This window comes from Trifolium pratense, linkage group LG2 (assembly GCF_020283565.1).
Source record: "Trifolium pratense cultivar HEN17-A07 linkage group LG2, ARS_RC_1.1, whole genome shotgun sequence".
Lineage (NCBI taxonomy): Eukaryota > Viridiplantae > Streptophyta > Magnoliopsida > Fabales > Fabaceae > Trifolium > Trifolium pratense.
Genome location: NC_060060.1, coordinates 2575130 through 2591105, shown reverse-complemented (window position 1 = coordinate 2591105; position 15976 = coordinate 2575130). Strand labels below are relative to the sequence as shown.

General features: G+C 33.4%; 1 protein-coding gene across 3 annotated transcripts; it reads left to right on the top strand.

The window, feature by feature from the left end:
• The first annotated feature begins 2777 nt into the window (after window positions 1–2777).
• Window positions 2778–14475, top strand: LOC123909491 (WPP domain-interacting tail-anchored protein 1-like). Of its 3 annotated transcripts, none has more exons than XM_045960333.1 (4): window positions 2861–3694; window positions 4264–5483; window positions 12814–12915; window positions 13781–14475. In XM_045960333.1, the coding sequence occupies exons 1-3, from the start codon at window positions 3145–3147 to the stop codon at window positions 12880–12882; spliced, it is 1839 nt and encodes a 612-aa protein (XP_045816289.1). In that variant the 5' UTR covers window positions 2861–3144; the 3' UTR covers window positions 12883–12915; window positions 13781–14475. The 3 variants fall into 3 exon arrangements, with proteins under 3 accessions (XP_045816286.1, XP_045816289.1, XP_045816288.1); XM_045960332.1 differs by having other exon boundaries at window positions 2890–3694; window positions 14285–14412; XM_045960330.1 differs by lacking the exon at window positions 13781–14475 and having other exon boundaries at window positions 2778–3694; window positions 12814–13771.
• Window positions 14476–15976: the final 1501 nt, after the last annotated feature.

Genomic DNA, 15976 nt, shown 5'->3' with positions numbered 1-15976 from the left:
AAACATCGAAACTTGTTAAAAAATACAGTACATGTCAAAGAATTTAATACAAAAAAAAGATAATAACTCCGTCAGAGAATCTGAAGAACACATAAGATGAATTCTTCTTTTCTAACTAAATTTTTCTCATAAAGATAATAACTATATTAACACAATAAATTAAGATAAAAGGATCCATAATGAACGTTTTCTCTTTAGTTGTTGTTCTTGATCGAATATTTCTACAAGCATAAGCATTTTGTGAGGATCAACTCTCTGGTAGTGATTATTAGGTGTAACTGAACAAAACATGAGAGGTTTCGATGATTACAAATATTATATCAATTTGTGTGAACATTGAGTGTGTGTGTAAAATTCAGACATCATGAGATAGAAGATTTGTTAGTTATGATACTGACATCATGAGCTTTGCATGTATAAAAATCGGAACAGGATTTCATGCTGTAATATTTTCACACAGTTTCACGCTGTGTTAAATCAGGACCATCCGATCTAATCTGAATGGTTAAGATTGATTTGGACTGATTTTGTATAGATGCAATATGAACCGACCGATCTGAAATGGACGGATGAGATCTAAAACAGCGTGTAACTTTGTGATTTACAACTGCAGGGCATCTTGATCCATAAAAATCTATTGTTCTTTAGAAATTAAAATAATAACTTAATTATCAATATATTTCTAAAAACAAGATAAAAATATATTTTTTGTTCATTTATGTGACAATTAAATTTTGTCAGCAATATCTCATGAGTTTAACTCAATTGATAGAGACATTGTATTTTATGTGCAGGAGTCGGAGTTTGAATGGTAGTTCACTAATGGCATTAACGATAGTGGATGCATTAAGAAGTACTCCATTCGTCCCATAATATAAGCAAAAAAAATATTCTCACACTTATTAAGAAAAGTAAAATATGATAATTTCAAGAATGACTTTTTGTTGAAATAAGTTTCATGAAAAGATGTGAAAAAAGTTTGGCTTAATTAGTCTTTTGATCCCTTAAAGATATTTTAGGTTTCACAATGGTCCCTTAAAGAAAAAAATGCCAGAATTGGTCCCTTAAAGACACATCTGTTTCTCAATTGGTCATTTCTGTCAATTTTTTACAAAAAACGTTAGTTTTAGTAGACTGAATTGTGGATGTCATTAAGTGTAAGTAGTCCACCAAAAACCTTATTAACTTTTAAAATTTTAACCATTGGAATTTTTTGTTATATTTGGAGTTAAAATTTAACGGAAATGAACAATATGGCAAAAATATATGTCTTTAAGGACCAATCGGGGCCTTTTAATCTTTAAGGGACCAATCCAGACTTTTTTTTTCTTTAAGGGACCATTGTAAAACCTAAAATGTCTTTAATGGACCAATAGACTAATTAAGCCAAAAAGTTTTTATTGGTTATTGATTATGGAGAAAAGAAGAGAGAGAGTAAATTAAGTAAAAGTCTATCTTGAAAATGATAAAATTTAGTTTTTTTGCTTATAATTTGGGACATGCAAAAGTGATTTTTTTTAGTTATAATATGGGACGGAGGGAGCATAGTGATAAAGATGTCGAAAGTACAATTTCACCCTCAATAAAAATTTAAAACTAATAATTTTTTTTTTTGATATGATAAAACTAATAATATTAATACCGTTTAAAAATGGTGCCAATGACTAAAATTTCAACTTCAATTTTATTTTATTTTATTTTATTTTATTTTATACATAAAACTAAATTTTGTCTTAAAATTTGAATGATCCAATCTTTGATCTGACGGTTTTGAAGTCATGACTACACACACACCCACGAGTTCACCTAATCCAAATTCCCTAAGACTACTTACAATGGTGTTGGATTTAGGGTGTTGAATGATAATCAACATGTTGAAACCATTGTAGTGGAATGTTTAATGTGATGTGGAGGAGGGAGATGATGAAATTATTCAACATGTTGAATCTGTCACTTGTCAGCTGCTGATTGGTTCGCTGGATTTTTATGATTTTTATCCTTTAAACTCAATTATCTCATTGCCAATTAATTTTTAATATTTTTTATTTTTTTACCAAAATTCGTGATTTTTTTTTCTCTACAAATAGAGACTTGGTTCATTTCATTTGGACACAGAAAAAAAAATCAAGTTTTTCACTATCTTAATCTATTATTATCTTTCTAATTAGTCTTTCTTTTGAAGTTTTAATTTTTTTTAGTGAAATGGATCCCAACAATTCTTCTAATTATCCCAACAATTCTCAAAATCCCAACAATTATCAAAACTCCAACAATTATCAAAACCCCAACAATTATCAAAATTCAAATCAATTTTTCAACCAACATCCTCAAAACACACCTAATTTTGGTTTAACACCAAATTTCAACCAATCATCCTTTGTTCCAAACTTTCATCCATATTATGGATCTATGCTGAGAAATCCATCTCAAACACCCCCGTTTAATGGTTACATGCCGATGGTTAATGAAAATTTTTCGAGTGGTTGTATTGCATTTTAAGTTAATTTGTATCGTACTAATTACGTTATTTGTGTGTTGTATTGCATTTTAAATTAAGAAAATAAAAAAAATATTTAAATAAATTTTGTTAAGTGTATTATTTTAATTTAATTTTAATCGATAATTATAATTTTATTTAATCATAAAAACAAAAATTAAAATTTAAATAAGAATATGAAATAGAAAGTGGTGGGGTAGGGTGTTGAATAGAAAAACCATTGAAGAGGGTAAAAGTTGAATGTGTGTTGAATAATTAGGTGGAAGAAAGAGAAAATGATGTGGAGTGAAAAAGTGGGTGTTGAAGATGTTGAAGGGTTAAAACCATTGTAAGTAGTTATCAAGGGTATCAAAACGCTGCGTTACAGTCACGGTGTCATTGTCAAAGGAATCTTCAAATTAGGGATTGAATCAACGGTACGATTTCATTTCATTTTCTTCCCTAAAAACAAATTTGTGAAATTCTGATTCATCTTTCACATTCAATTGCTTAAAACTCATCAAGCTTTACTTCAATTTTGCAATTCCTTTTCCATCAATCCTTTTCCCCAATCAGCAGATTCACATTATAAATTTAAAATAAAAAAATTGTGATTTTTTCATCAATTGAATTCCTTCTTAGGATTTTGAAACAATTGGGGTATTAAGATGAGCATTGAAATTGCTGAATTTGAAGCAATTGCAACTTCCAATGATGATGTTAGTGTTGATCTTGAAACCCTTGTTTCATCATCAAATGATAATGTAATGGAAGATCTGGGTGTTGTTTGTAACACAATGCTAACAAGGTTGGATTTGAGTATAGCATGTTTTTCTGAGAAAGTTTCAAACTTGAGAAACTTTGTGATGCATTTGGCAACAATGGAGGGTGAATTTGAGACACTGGTTTCTGAAAAGAATCAAATGATGGGGTTTGGTTCAATTGAAAAGGGTCTTGAATTTGATTTATTATGTGGGGTGTTAGATTCAGTTGTTAGAGAATTGGATGAATTTTTGAACACTTTACATGTTGGGATTGTTGAAGCTAGAAAGAAGGTTTGTTCTTGCAATTACTTGGTAGAGATTTTTATTACTTTGCAAGATAAGTTGCTTGATTATGAAGAAAGCTTGAAGCAGTCTGAAGAAGAGTTTAATGAAATTAAGTTACATTCAGCTAGTTTCCAGTGGACTTTGTGTTCTTTTTGTAAGACGGAAAATGGTAAGCAATGGATCTCATTTCATTCATTTATTCTTCTAAACTTTCGATTTCGTGAAGGTGTTAGAAAAGTGTGTTCTTTCATGTCCATCTATGAAGCACTGACACAACACAACACAACACGTACATGTACATCATACACGACACTGACACACATTAGCATAGTAATTTGAGAAAATGCAGTAGTTGAATCTAACTAATTGTGTTGGCGTCGTGTCGGTATTGTAGTGCTATATGTCAGTGTCCAACATGTATCAGTGTTTGACATGTGTCAATGTCCAATACCGACACATGTGATTAAATTCAATTATTTCATTTATCAAATTATTACCGGTGTCAATGTTAGTATCGTGCTCGATGTCCATGCTTGTGCTTCATAGACAGATAAAAGAATACTCTTCTCTAACAATTTCATGAAATCAATTTTTTTTATCAACATTGAACTGAATGGCTCATAGTTGCTGCATCTTGATTGATACGTGACAAATAAGAATGTATTTATCTGAATAATTTCGGCATTTGCTTACAAAAGTTTCTGTTTTATTTTGTTGGGGGAATCTTGATGACAATAGGTAATGCTGAAGCGAACGAAATCATCAAAGAACGTTATAAATCCTTGAATGTAAATGCAGATATTAAACTGCAAACAATTGAGCAACAAAGATATATTTTGACAATGCTAGAGAAATCTTTGGCCAAAGAAATGGATCTTGAGAAGAATTTATGCGATTCTAGAGAAATTCAGGAAAAGATGAATCTAAGGATGTCCTCTTTAGAGCAAGAGCTTGTTCACGCGGAGGAAGAAACTATTGATGTTTGGGAAAGATGGTTTGAGGCAGACAATGCACGTGAGATTCTGATGGGAATTTCAAAAAATCTGTTGAGTAGACTCCAGATTTCTCATTTCAATTTGAATGGTTTAACTCAGCGTGAATCCGAGATTCGAGCTAAACTTGACACTTTTGTAGAACAATCAAAAACCAGGGATACCGTTATGAACAAGATTGAAAGCAACACCGATGAATTAAACAACTCTCTTCTAGGTCAGACAGATGGTGCAGAAGCTAATTCAAAAGAAGCTGAAGATAAACGAATCCCTTCCGATTCTGAGATCTTTGCCTTAAGAGATAAGGTGTCTTTACTTGAGAAGCAGCTAAAAGATTCTGAAATTCAGCTACTGAATGTGAAGTCCTCTTGTGTTGAATATCAGAATCGGTATAATGTCGCGTGTTCTGAAGTAACGAATAAGGAAAAGCATATTGTTGAACTGAAGGAAACTGTATGTAATGCTGAAAGTAGGGCTGATATTGTGGAAGCTAAATGTAACTTATTGATGGAGACTAATTCAAAACTCAATGACGAGTTGAATCTCTTGAAAGGTGATGTAGCCATGTCTATGAAAGTGGATTTGCTTGAGAAGCAGCTAAAAGAAATTAATCTACAATTGCATAATTCAGAAGCATCTGTTGAAGCTAGCAAGAAGAAAGAAAGTATGTTATATTCCACAATAAGAGATATGGAAAATGCAATAAAGGACCATAAGTCAAAGGTTTCGAAAGCTGAAAGTCGGGCTGACAGTGCAGAGGAAAATTGCATCATATTGTCTGAATCCAATGACGAATTGAATGAGGAACTAAATTTCTTGAGAATTGGATTCAAAAGTATGGAGGAATCCTTGCACCGAGAGAAGGAAGCAAAAATAACAACTGCAAAGGACATAAGAATGCGGACAAAAGTTTGTAAAGAGTTGATAAAACAAATGGTTATTGAGAGAGAGCGTCTTAAAGAGCAGGTATGTGCCAAGATATAGAATTCATTTCATGTTAACTATATTACTAATATTTCATGATCTGTCCTAGCCAATGCTTGTTTATAGATTTCTAGGAGCATGTTTGATTAGCTGTGAGTTTTTTGGCATCATGGTCTGCCACCGTGATTTTGGCAAAAACTACACTTTAGAGCTTCAGCAAATTCACGGTTCTACTGTGATTTCGTTAAATTCACTGTGATTAAGTGATTTCAAATATGCACTAGGACTTTATAAATTCAATCTTATCTCTTGTTATATTTACTTGTTTAAGAATCTGCCATTTTATCTTCACTTGTGGACCTATTTTGCTCACCTTTGTTTCACAGAATATCGTCTGCATTCACTTGAATAAACAAGTGGATTCCTATGTATATAGCTACATCAATAATATGTTGTATATGGCTAGGCTATTGTACGTCACCCTTTTTTTATTTAATTCTTTACTGCTTTCATATTCATATGATCATGTGCATAAGCACGGTATGTGTGACTGGAACACGGTATTTCTTTTCTTCTTTGGTATTTTTTTTTTCCATTTTGTGATTTTAAGATTATGATTTTTTAATGTGTGAATGTGTCATGTCGTTGCTTGGGGTATTCTTTTGTATACATCTTAAGTAATTTATATAGATGCGAGATTGATACTTTAAAGTACTCCATCTGTTCATTTTTACTTGTCACTTTTGTAGGAAAAAAAAATTGTTTCTACCTATTTTTCGTTTTCAAGGTTCAATGCAACAAAGGGAGTAACTCTTGTGCTGAAAAGTAAAATATTCCAAAGGAACAAAGGGACAAATATTTTATTAAAAGTAACAAAATATACTGATATTTTGGTATGTGTAAATATTAGAAGAATTAACTATGTAAAATGAACTATGATTTATTCAACGAGGGAAAATTCCTTATATCCAATGAGTTGTCAAATACAAGTAAAACTAACCAAACTCTAACTATAGTTAAGCTATTCTAAGTCAACACCAAGGTTGTCAGACTCGAGAGTCTACCTAGACTCGCAAAGGGTCGTAGACTCGATTCGTAGACTCGACTCGTAGACTCGTACGAGTTTATGAAAACTTAAAAATGAGCTTCAAAAGCCTATAAGTTGCTCATAAAAGACACACACACATATATATATATATATATATATATATATATATATATATATATATATATATATATATATATATATATATATATATATATATATATATATATATGGGGTTTTCTAACTTAGACCCTAGTTAGGTCTAAGTTAGCAAGGTGCACCTTTTGAGTTGGACCAAAATACCCATTCTTTTAATTTTTGAAAGAATAGAGCAACAGGGGCATTTCTGTAATTTTACATAAAAAAAAAATAACATCACGCGCCCCACCTTCTTAAACAATTAATAGACATGGATCCAGTGTCGCGCGCGTACGGAAGGACCATGGTTACAGACCGTTGATTTCAATCAGACAGCCAAGATGTGATCTCATTAAGACTGTCTGATCAATCAGACAGCCCAGATCATCCTGATCTATCAGATCATCCTGTCTGCGCCACACTAGATTATAAGCTGGAGAGAGAAAATTTTGCTTTTGAAAAAGGCAGCCACGTGTCAGCATATGAATGGGTCTGCGTGATTTTTTTCATTTTATACTTTAAACTCGATTATTTCGTCGTAAATTAATTTTTTATTTTTTAATTTTTATACCAAAATTCATAATTTTTTTTTCTCTACAAATAGAGACTTGGTTTGTTTTATTTGGACACCGAAAAAAAAACGCAATTTTTCACTACTTTAAACTCGATTATTTCGTCGTAAATTAATTTTTTATTTTTTATTTTTTATACCAAAATTCATAATTTTTTTTTCCCTACAAATAGAGACTTGGTTCGTTTGATTTGGACACCGAAATCCTTCTGAAACCATTTATATGGTAGAATGGTTTCAGAGAGTTGTAATCTGAAACCATTTTGCTGGTAGAATGGTTTCAGTAAGTTGATTACTAGTTATTTGCTTCTGAAACCATTTAGCTTGTAGAATGGTTGCACATAGTTGTATTCTGAAACCATTTTACTGGTAGAATGGTTTCAGTGAGTAATTTATTAATTGTGTTTGCTTCTGAAACCATTTATCTGGTAGAATGGTTTCAGAGAGTTGTAATCTGAAACCATTTTGCTGGTAGAATGGTTTCAGTAAGTTGATTATTAGTTATTTGCTTCTGAAACCATTTAGCTTGTAGAAATGTTGCACATAGTTGTATTCTGAAACCATTTTACTGGTAGAATGGTTTCAGTGAGTAATTTATTAATTGTGTTTGCTTTTGAAACCATTTATCTGGTAGAATGGTTTCAGAGAGTTGTAATCTGAAACCATTTTGCTGGTAGAATGGTTTCAGTAAGTTGATTATTAGTTATTTGCTTCTGAAACCATTTAGCTTGTAGAATGATTGCACATAGTTGTATTCTGAAACCATTTTACTGGTAGAATGGTTTCAGTGAGTAATTTATTAATTGTGTTTGCTTCTGAAACCATTTATCTGGTACAATGGTTTCAGAGAGTTGTAATCTGAAACCATTTATCTGGTAGAATGGTTTCAGAGAGTTGTAATCTGAAACCATTTTGCTGGTAGAATGGTTTCAGTAAGTTGATTATTAGTTATTTGATGAGATTAAGGTAGTGAAAAATTGGGTTTTTTTTTTTTGTGTCCAAATCAAACGAACCAAGTCTCTATTTGTAGAGAAAAAAAAATTATGAATTTTGGTATAAAAAATAAAAAATAAAAAATTAATTTACGACGAAATAATCGAGTTTAAAGTAGTGAAAAATTGCGTTTTTTTTTCGGTGTCCAAATCAAACGAACCAAGTCTCTATTTGTAGAGAAAAAAAAATTATGAATTTTGGTATAAAAATTAAAAAATAAAAAATTAATTTACGACGAAATAATCGTGTTTAAAGTATAAAATGAAAAAAAATTAACGCAGCCAATCATATGCTGACACGTGGCCTGCCTTTTAAAAAGGCTTTCTCTCTCCGCGTCATCCTCTCCACCACGCGCGCCTGTCGGCGCGTGTGCTGCACGCGCGCGTTTTTTGTCAAATGAGAAGCTGCCACGTGTCTGGGGGGGGAAAAAGAAGTGGGGGGCCCGTGTAAAATTGCAGAAAATTACAGAAATGCCCCTGTTGCTCTATTCTTCCAAAAAATTAAAAAATGGGTATTTTTGTCCAACTCAAAAGGTGCACCTTGCTAATTTAGACCCAACTGGGTCTAAATTAGCAGCCCCCTATATATATATATATATATATATATATATATATATATATATATATATCACCAATTAACTTACTACTCTAACCCCCCCCCCCCCCCCCCCCCCCCCCCCCCCCCCCCCCCCCCCCCCCCCCTCAAGCTGGATCATGGATATCAATCTTGTTCAGCTTGGAAATGAGTGATGAGAAAGCGGGAAAATATAGAGCTTTTGTATGAATGTCAGCCGATTGATCTTTTGAAGCAATAGGCATGAGGTGAATGGTCGCATTTTGAACCTTATGCCTAATGAGATGGCAATCAATCTCAATGTGTTTTGTCCTTTCATGAAGTGTCGGATTCTAGGCAATTTTAATTGCTGATTGGTTTTCACAGTATAGGTAAACTGGCAGGTAAACAGACTGATGAAGATCAGACAATAGAAACAACAACCATTGGATTTCACAGGCAGCGTCGGTGAGTGCTCGGTATTCAGCCTCAGAAGAGCTTCTTGAAATAGTTGCTTGCTTCTTAGACTTCCAAGAAATCAATGAAGAACCAAGGAAAATGCAAAAGCCTGTAACTGATTTTCTTGTTTCTGGGCAAGCAGCCCAGTCTGAATCACTAAATGCTGTGAGTTTAATGTTGCTTGTAGATGAGAAAAAGATACTTTTGCCCGGACAACCTTTGACATATTTGAGAATGTGAAGAGCAGCATCATAATGGCATTGGTGAGGAGCAGTAATGTATTGACTTAGCTTATGAACAGCAAAACATAAATCTGGTCTAGTGTTGGTAAGATATATTAGCTTACCAAGAAGCCTTCTAAAGCTTGTAGGGTCAGGGAGTAATGAATCTGAGCTAATTGAAAATTTAGAGTTACCATAAGAACGGAAGTGGGTTTACAACCCAATAAACCAGCAGCATCCACTAACTCTAAAGCATACTTCCTTTGAGAAAGTACAATACCAGAAGCATCCACTAACTCTAAAGCATATAATCCACTCCTTCAAGTTGAGTATAACCCTTTACCACAAGTCGGGCTTTAAACCTTTCTATGCTTCCATCAGATTTTCTTTTTATTTTATATACCCATTTGGCACCAATAGCCTTCTTATCAGGAGGCAATTCAGTAAGGGTCCATGTTTTATTACTTTCCAGTGCAGAAATTTCTTTATCCATAGCATCCCTCCAACAAGAATGTTTCACAGCTTGGTTATAGGTTTGTGGTTCAGATATTGTCGATAAAGAAAGAAGATATGCAGTTTGAGTAGAAGATGTATGCTTAAAAGATGTGAAATCAGAAAGGGGATAATGCATACCTGAAGAATAATTTGCACCGCTCAAGTAATTAAGAACATTACACTTATAGTCACCCAAGTACTTTGGAGGGTGTTTGACTCTTGTGGAAACCCGAATAGGTATAGGAGAAGAAGAAGAGGGTGCAGAATGATCAAAATTTGGAGAAGAAACAGAGGCTGATGGTGCAGACAAACCAGATGAAACAGTATCAGTTTCTGCAGAAGTCGTATTGGGAACAGAAGCAAAACTAGTATCTACAGAGGTATAAAACCAGTGGTTTCTACAGTAGAGATAAGTGTATCAATGGCTGGTAATGGTATTTTAAAAACAGAGTCAGTAGATGAAGGTGGGGAAGAATTCTTTTGATATGGAAAAATAGTTTCATAGAAAATTACATGTCTAGAGGCAAAGATTTCTCTAGTTAGTAAATCAAAGAGTATAAAACCTTTGGTTCTGAAAGAATGGCCAAGAAAAACACACTTTTTGGCTCTAGTTTGAAACTTAGTCCTGAGATTGAAGTGTGGAGGCAAAGCAAAGAGACCCAAAAACTCTAAGTAGAGTGAGGTCAGGAGATGTATTGTGAAGAATGGAATGAGGAGAATGATTATTTAAGGTTGGGGTGAGTAATAGGTTGAGTAAATGTACAGCATGACTAACTGAAAAGGACCAAAAGAGAGGGGTAAGTGTGATTTAAACATCAAGGACCTAGCTATATTAAGAATATGTTGATGTTTTCGTTCGACAACCCCATTTTGTTGAGGTGTCTCAACACATGATGTTTGATGGATGATACCCCTTGAAGAATAAAATGAGGGAATGGAAAACTCAACACCATTGTCACTCCTAATGATTTTTACTACTTTATAAAATTGAGTTTCAATGAAGGCAATGAAATCAATAAGGATATGCCTAGTTTCAGCCTTGCTTTTCATGAGTTTAAGCCAAGGATATTTTGATTTTTCATCAACTATGGTTAGAAAATATTTGTGACCTTGAATAGATGAAGTACCATATGCTCCCCAAATGTCAACATGTATTAGATCAAAAGTAGATTCAATAACAGTGGTACTAGTAGGAAAAGGCAATTAGACAAGTGTCACAAGGTTTATTGATATATGAAGGAATATTACAATGTGATTTTTGAAGTAACTTGTAACACCAAGAAGATGGGTGGTCTAACCTATAATGCCACACATCTTGAACTGAAATATTGCTAGAAACAGAATTTACACAATTCAATTGACATACAGATTCACTGGAAACAATTTCAGGGAAAATCAAATAGTAAAGACCGTTAAATTCCTTAGCAGTACCAATCATCTTCTGGCATGTATTCGTCTGCAGAAAACATAAATTGTGGGTGAAAATAGCTTGGCAATTGAGAATTTTAGTAAGTTTGGTAATCGATATAATGTTAACAGAAAATTGTTCAACATATAACACATTGTAAAGGATCAAAGAATCAGTCAAAATGATTGTGCCTTTATGCAAAGCTACGGCTGTTTTACCATTTGGCAAAGTGACAGGAACAGGTTTAATGGGATGATAAGAGGAAAACCAATGTAGTGAACATGTAAAATGATCGGTGGCACCTGAATCTAAAAGCCAAGGAGGATTACCTGCAGGTACTTTACGAGAAATGTTGTGTGAGCTGACCAAGCTAGCAGAGCTAGTTGCTGTAGGCTTGGCAGTAGCCAGTAGGTAAAAGGGCAAATAAACTTTGAATTTGATGTTTGCTGAGTCCCGAAAGCACACTGGAGGGATCAGAGTCATCAGCTTCATCAGAACTAGCGGCAGACACGTGATGAACTGCTTGCTTATTCTTCCAGCCGGGTGGGAAACCATGTTTGACAAAACAATTTTCAACGACGTGGTTAGAGCGGCCACAATGAGTGCATTGCCTAGCATGGCCTTGTTTGTAAGAATTGGGTTTGGAAGAACCTTTTCCTCGACCATGAAAAGATGTAGGAGGTGCTTGAATGGCAAGAGCAGTAGGGTTGGACAATACCAATATTCAGATGTCTCTCTTGTTGCAAAATCACAGAGAAAACTTTATCAAGGTTAGGAAGAGGATCAAGCATGAGCAGCTGAGATCGGGCTGGTTGTAAGAATCGTTCAACCCTTGAAGGAAGCACAAAACGCTATCAATTTCACGATATTTTTGTAAAGCCAAAACCGATTTGCACGAACCAGTTGCAGAAACATCACAAGCTGGAATTGGGCGAAAATTACACAATTCGTCCCAAAGAATCTTGATTTTAGTGAAATAATTAGTAACTGAGAGATCACCTTGCTTCAAAGAATAGAGGTCACCATGTAATTGAAGAATTCGAACATAATCACCTTGAGAGAACCTATTACGAAGTGCGTTCCAAACTTAGGAAGCTTGCGTGAGCCAGATGACGCTAGTTGCAATTTCCGGCGAAACAGCGTGTGATTGAAGAATTAACTATGTAAAATGAACTCTGATTTATTCAATGAGGGAAAATTCCTTATATACAATGAGTTGTCAAATACAAGTAAAACTAACCAAACTCTAACTATAGTTAAGCTATTCTAAGTCAACACTGTATATTAAAAATTAACTTACTACTCTAACCGTAAATAACCTTAAAACGACAATAAAAAGGAACAAAGGGAGTAACTCTTGTGCTGAAATGTAAAATATTCCAAAGGAAGTAACTTTTGGTCTTTAGAACTCAAAATCTTAGCTGATATACTGAATAAGTCAAGTTGTTCTACTGTTTTGGTTAATGAAAATGTTGTGTTTTTATCTGTAGTTGTCTTCCCTAGCAAGTGAGAACAAAATTTTGGTAGTGAAGCTAAAGCAGACACATAAAGAGGTTTAAGAAGCTAGTGAGACTTCTACCACTGGCCTTGAGGTTTGTACTTTGGACTTGTTGACTTGTTTTTTTATTTGTGCTTGTATTTGTAAATGAATGATTGGCAAGAATCTTTTAACTTGTTGAAATGAAAAGACTTATTATTGGCTTAAAAAATATGGGTTGTTTCCGTTTTTCCCTTAAAGTTGTGTGTTCTAAACTTAGTATTTGAATAATAGTTGGCCTGATATAAAATATGTAAAGAGGACACTATTGATAGAAAATATATATATTTTCTCATTTGTGACTTGTGTGAATCTTTTAACTTCTACGGAGCAGTTGCATCAAGATAACAACAGATTTAAATGTTTGCAATTTCTAAATTGAAAATCGCTCAAAACTTCAATGACAACCAACGTTGCCACCTTTAAGTAGAAGTTTAGGGTCCTCCACTTCCTTACGAGTGAGACAGTGATCTGATCGATGTTGATTCAACAAAAATAAGAGAACAAAAATAGGTGGAGTTTTGAGACACTAATATTCGTTTTTCTTATTTTTGTTGAACCCGTGGCATTAGTCCAACATAGACTATATGAGACACTTCTTCGGCCTCGATGTCACCCAAATAACTGATCTTTAGAATCTCAATCTATATATGAACCTCTTTATTTCCCAGATGGACATGACTTAAAAGAAGTTTTACAAAGTAAATATTTGGGAACGCGTTTTCCGAATTTTTCAACATGTAGTAACAATTTTAAATTGGGGAAGATGTGTTTTCGGAATGCGTTTTACATAACACGTGTCTATAGAAACATGTAGTAACAATTTTAAATTGGGGAAGATGTGTTTACAACATCAATAAAAAATTCATTCAATTTCAATTAACAGTAAATGTAGCTGCACTTGTTATCAATTTTGGCAGGTGAATTACCTTCGACAACAGTTCAATTATTATGGGTGAATTTGATTATGGATACATTAGGTGTTTTGGCTCTTGCAATTGAAAAACTTATTAAGGTATTATTGGATAAAAAATCGGTTGGTAGAACAAAGCCTCTTATTACTAACATTATGTGGATGAATCTTTTATCACAAACTTTCTACCAAATAGTAATTTTGTTGACAATTCAAAGGTGTAATTATTTTTGGTGTGACATCAAAAGTAAATGATACATTGAATTTTAATACATTTGCTTTATGTCAAAGTGTTCAATGAGTTTATTGTAAGGAAGTTGGAGAAGAAGAATGTTTTTGAAGGGATGTTTAAGAGTAAGTTGTTTTTAGGAATTGTTGGTGAGACATTAGTGTTTCAAGTTGTGATGGTTGAGTTTTTGAAGAAGTTCTTGGTGTTGTTTTTTGGCCAATTGGCTTTGTTGTGAAGTTGATATATACCTGTTTCACATAAACCATTACTTGATTTTTTTAGTATGACGAAGACTTGGAAGAGATTATGAAGACTAAGTCATATTAATTGATTTAGAGATGCTACGACTATGGTTGACTAAGGAAAAAAAAAATTCTATTGTTATAAATAAATCATTATGTAAATGTGGATCAGTCTATTTGTACTATACTCCATTTTAATGTTATTATCATTTGTTATATGATACATTCTTTTCAATAACCTTGTGCCATCCATGATTGAATCAACTCATTCTTTTCAATTTTCCAACCTGCGGGGTACAAAGAGCAATAACTGAAACATTCTTTTAATTGACATGGAATGTCATACCTGATTCATATCGAAAATTTCTCAACGCACCCACCCACTTTCTCCCCCACTCCCCAAAAAATTCGGAAAACGTTTTCCGAATTTTTTATAGTGTAAATTTTGCACTAAAAAATAGTTTGGAACGTATTTTCCGAATTTTTTTAAGTACGCTAGGGAGTGGGGGAGAAATGTTGAGGTGCGTTGAGAAATTTTCATTCATATCCCATAGATCATGTTCTAAAACACTAATCCATTCACTTTTAGATTTATAACACAAAACATATGTCATACATCTGATTGTTAATGGATGTCCCACACACTTTTTTACTATTTCCCTAGCAACAGATTCTAGGGCATGACTCATTAAATATTCATCATTTCCAACATCAACATCTTGAACAAACTCAAAGAATCTTCATTACTTAAACCTTGCAACCAATAAGTTCTCGCATCCATTACACGGGCCACCGTGTTAGAGCGAGCTGTCAATAGAATCTTATTCCCTTGAGCACCACACATCAACAAACCATCCAAATGAGCCAATCTTACTCCCATTTTCTTTCCACTAGTAATATTAACTAAGTTTGGTCCATAGAGTTAATTTAATCACTAGTTGGTCCATATTTTTTTTAGCTATCATGAGTGGTCCACCCCTTATTTTAATTAACTCTGTATCGATTAAGCATTTTCGCATTATATTCAAGATTATGTAATGTGGGGTGTTATAAACCTTCATCAAAAAGTTTTGTTTCAAGGATACATCATAAGTCATAACTCCATCCTCTCACTTCATCTTCTTCAACTTCAATCTTCTTCTTCCATACTATATATTTTCTTTCAACACATTCAATCATCATTTTCTTCGTATTTTATTACACTATCTTTTTCTTCATGTTTAAGTTTTATGATCATAATATTATATTATGATAAGTTTAAAGCTATGTCACTTGCTTACGAATTCATGTATTCATCACCTGCATGTGCCAATTCTTAACCCTTTTGTATTGTAATTATAATGAACTCTGTATCGATTAAGCATTTTTGCATTATATTCTAAACTATGTAATGTGGGGTATTACAAACCTTCGTCAAAAAGTTTTGCTTCAAGGATACATCATAAGTCATAACTCCATCCTCCCACTTCATCTTCTTCAACTTCAATCTTCTTCTTCTTCCATACTATATATTTTCCTTCAACACATTTATTCATCATTTTCTTCATATTTTATTACACTATCTTTTTATTCAACATTCATTTATCATCTTCTTCAATACTATGTTTTACTACATTATCTCTTTTTTTTTTTAACATTCGCTCATCTTATTCGACATTGTATTTTATAGGGATGGCAATTTGACCCATACCCAGAGGGTACCCGCAAAAATTACCCACAACGGGTAGGGTAA

Coding starts and splice junctions, on each gene's coding strand:
- LOC123909491 (XM_045960333.1), top strand. CDS start 3,145: ATGAGCATTGAAATTGCTGAATTTGAAGCAATTGCAACTTCCAATGAT. Junction 3,695..4,263: donor TTTTTGTAAGACGGAAAATG/GTAAGCAATGGA, acceptor TGATGACAATAG/GTAATGCTGAAGCGAACGAA. Junction 5,484..12,813: donor GAGAGCGTCTTAAAGAGCAG/GTATGTGCCAAG, acceptor TTTTATCTGTAG/TTGTCTTCCCTAGCAAGTGA.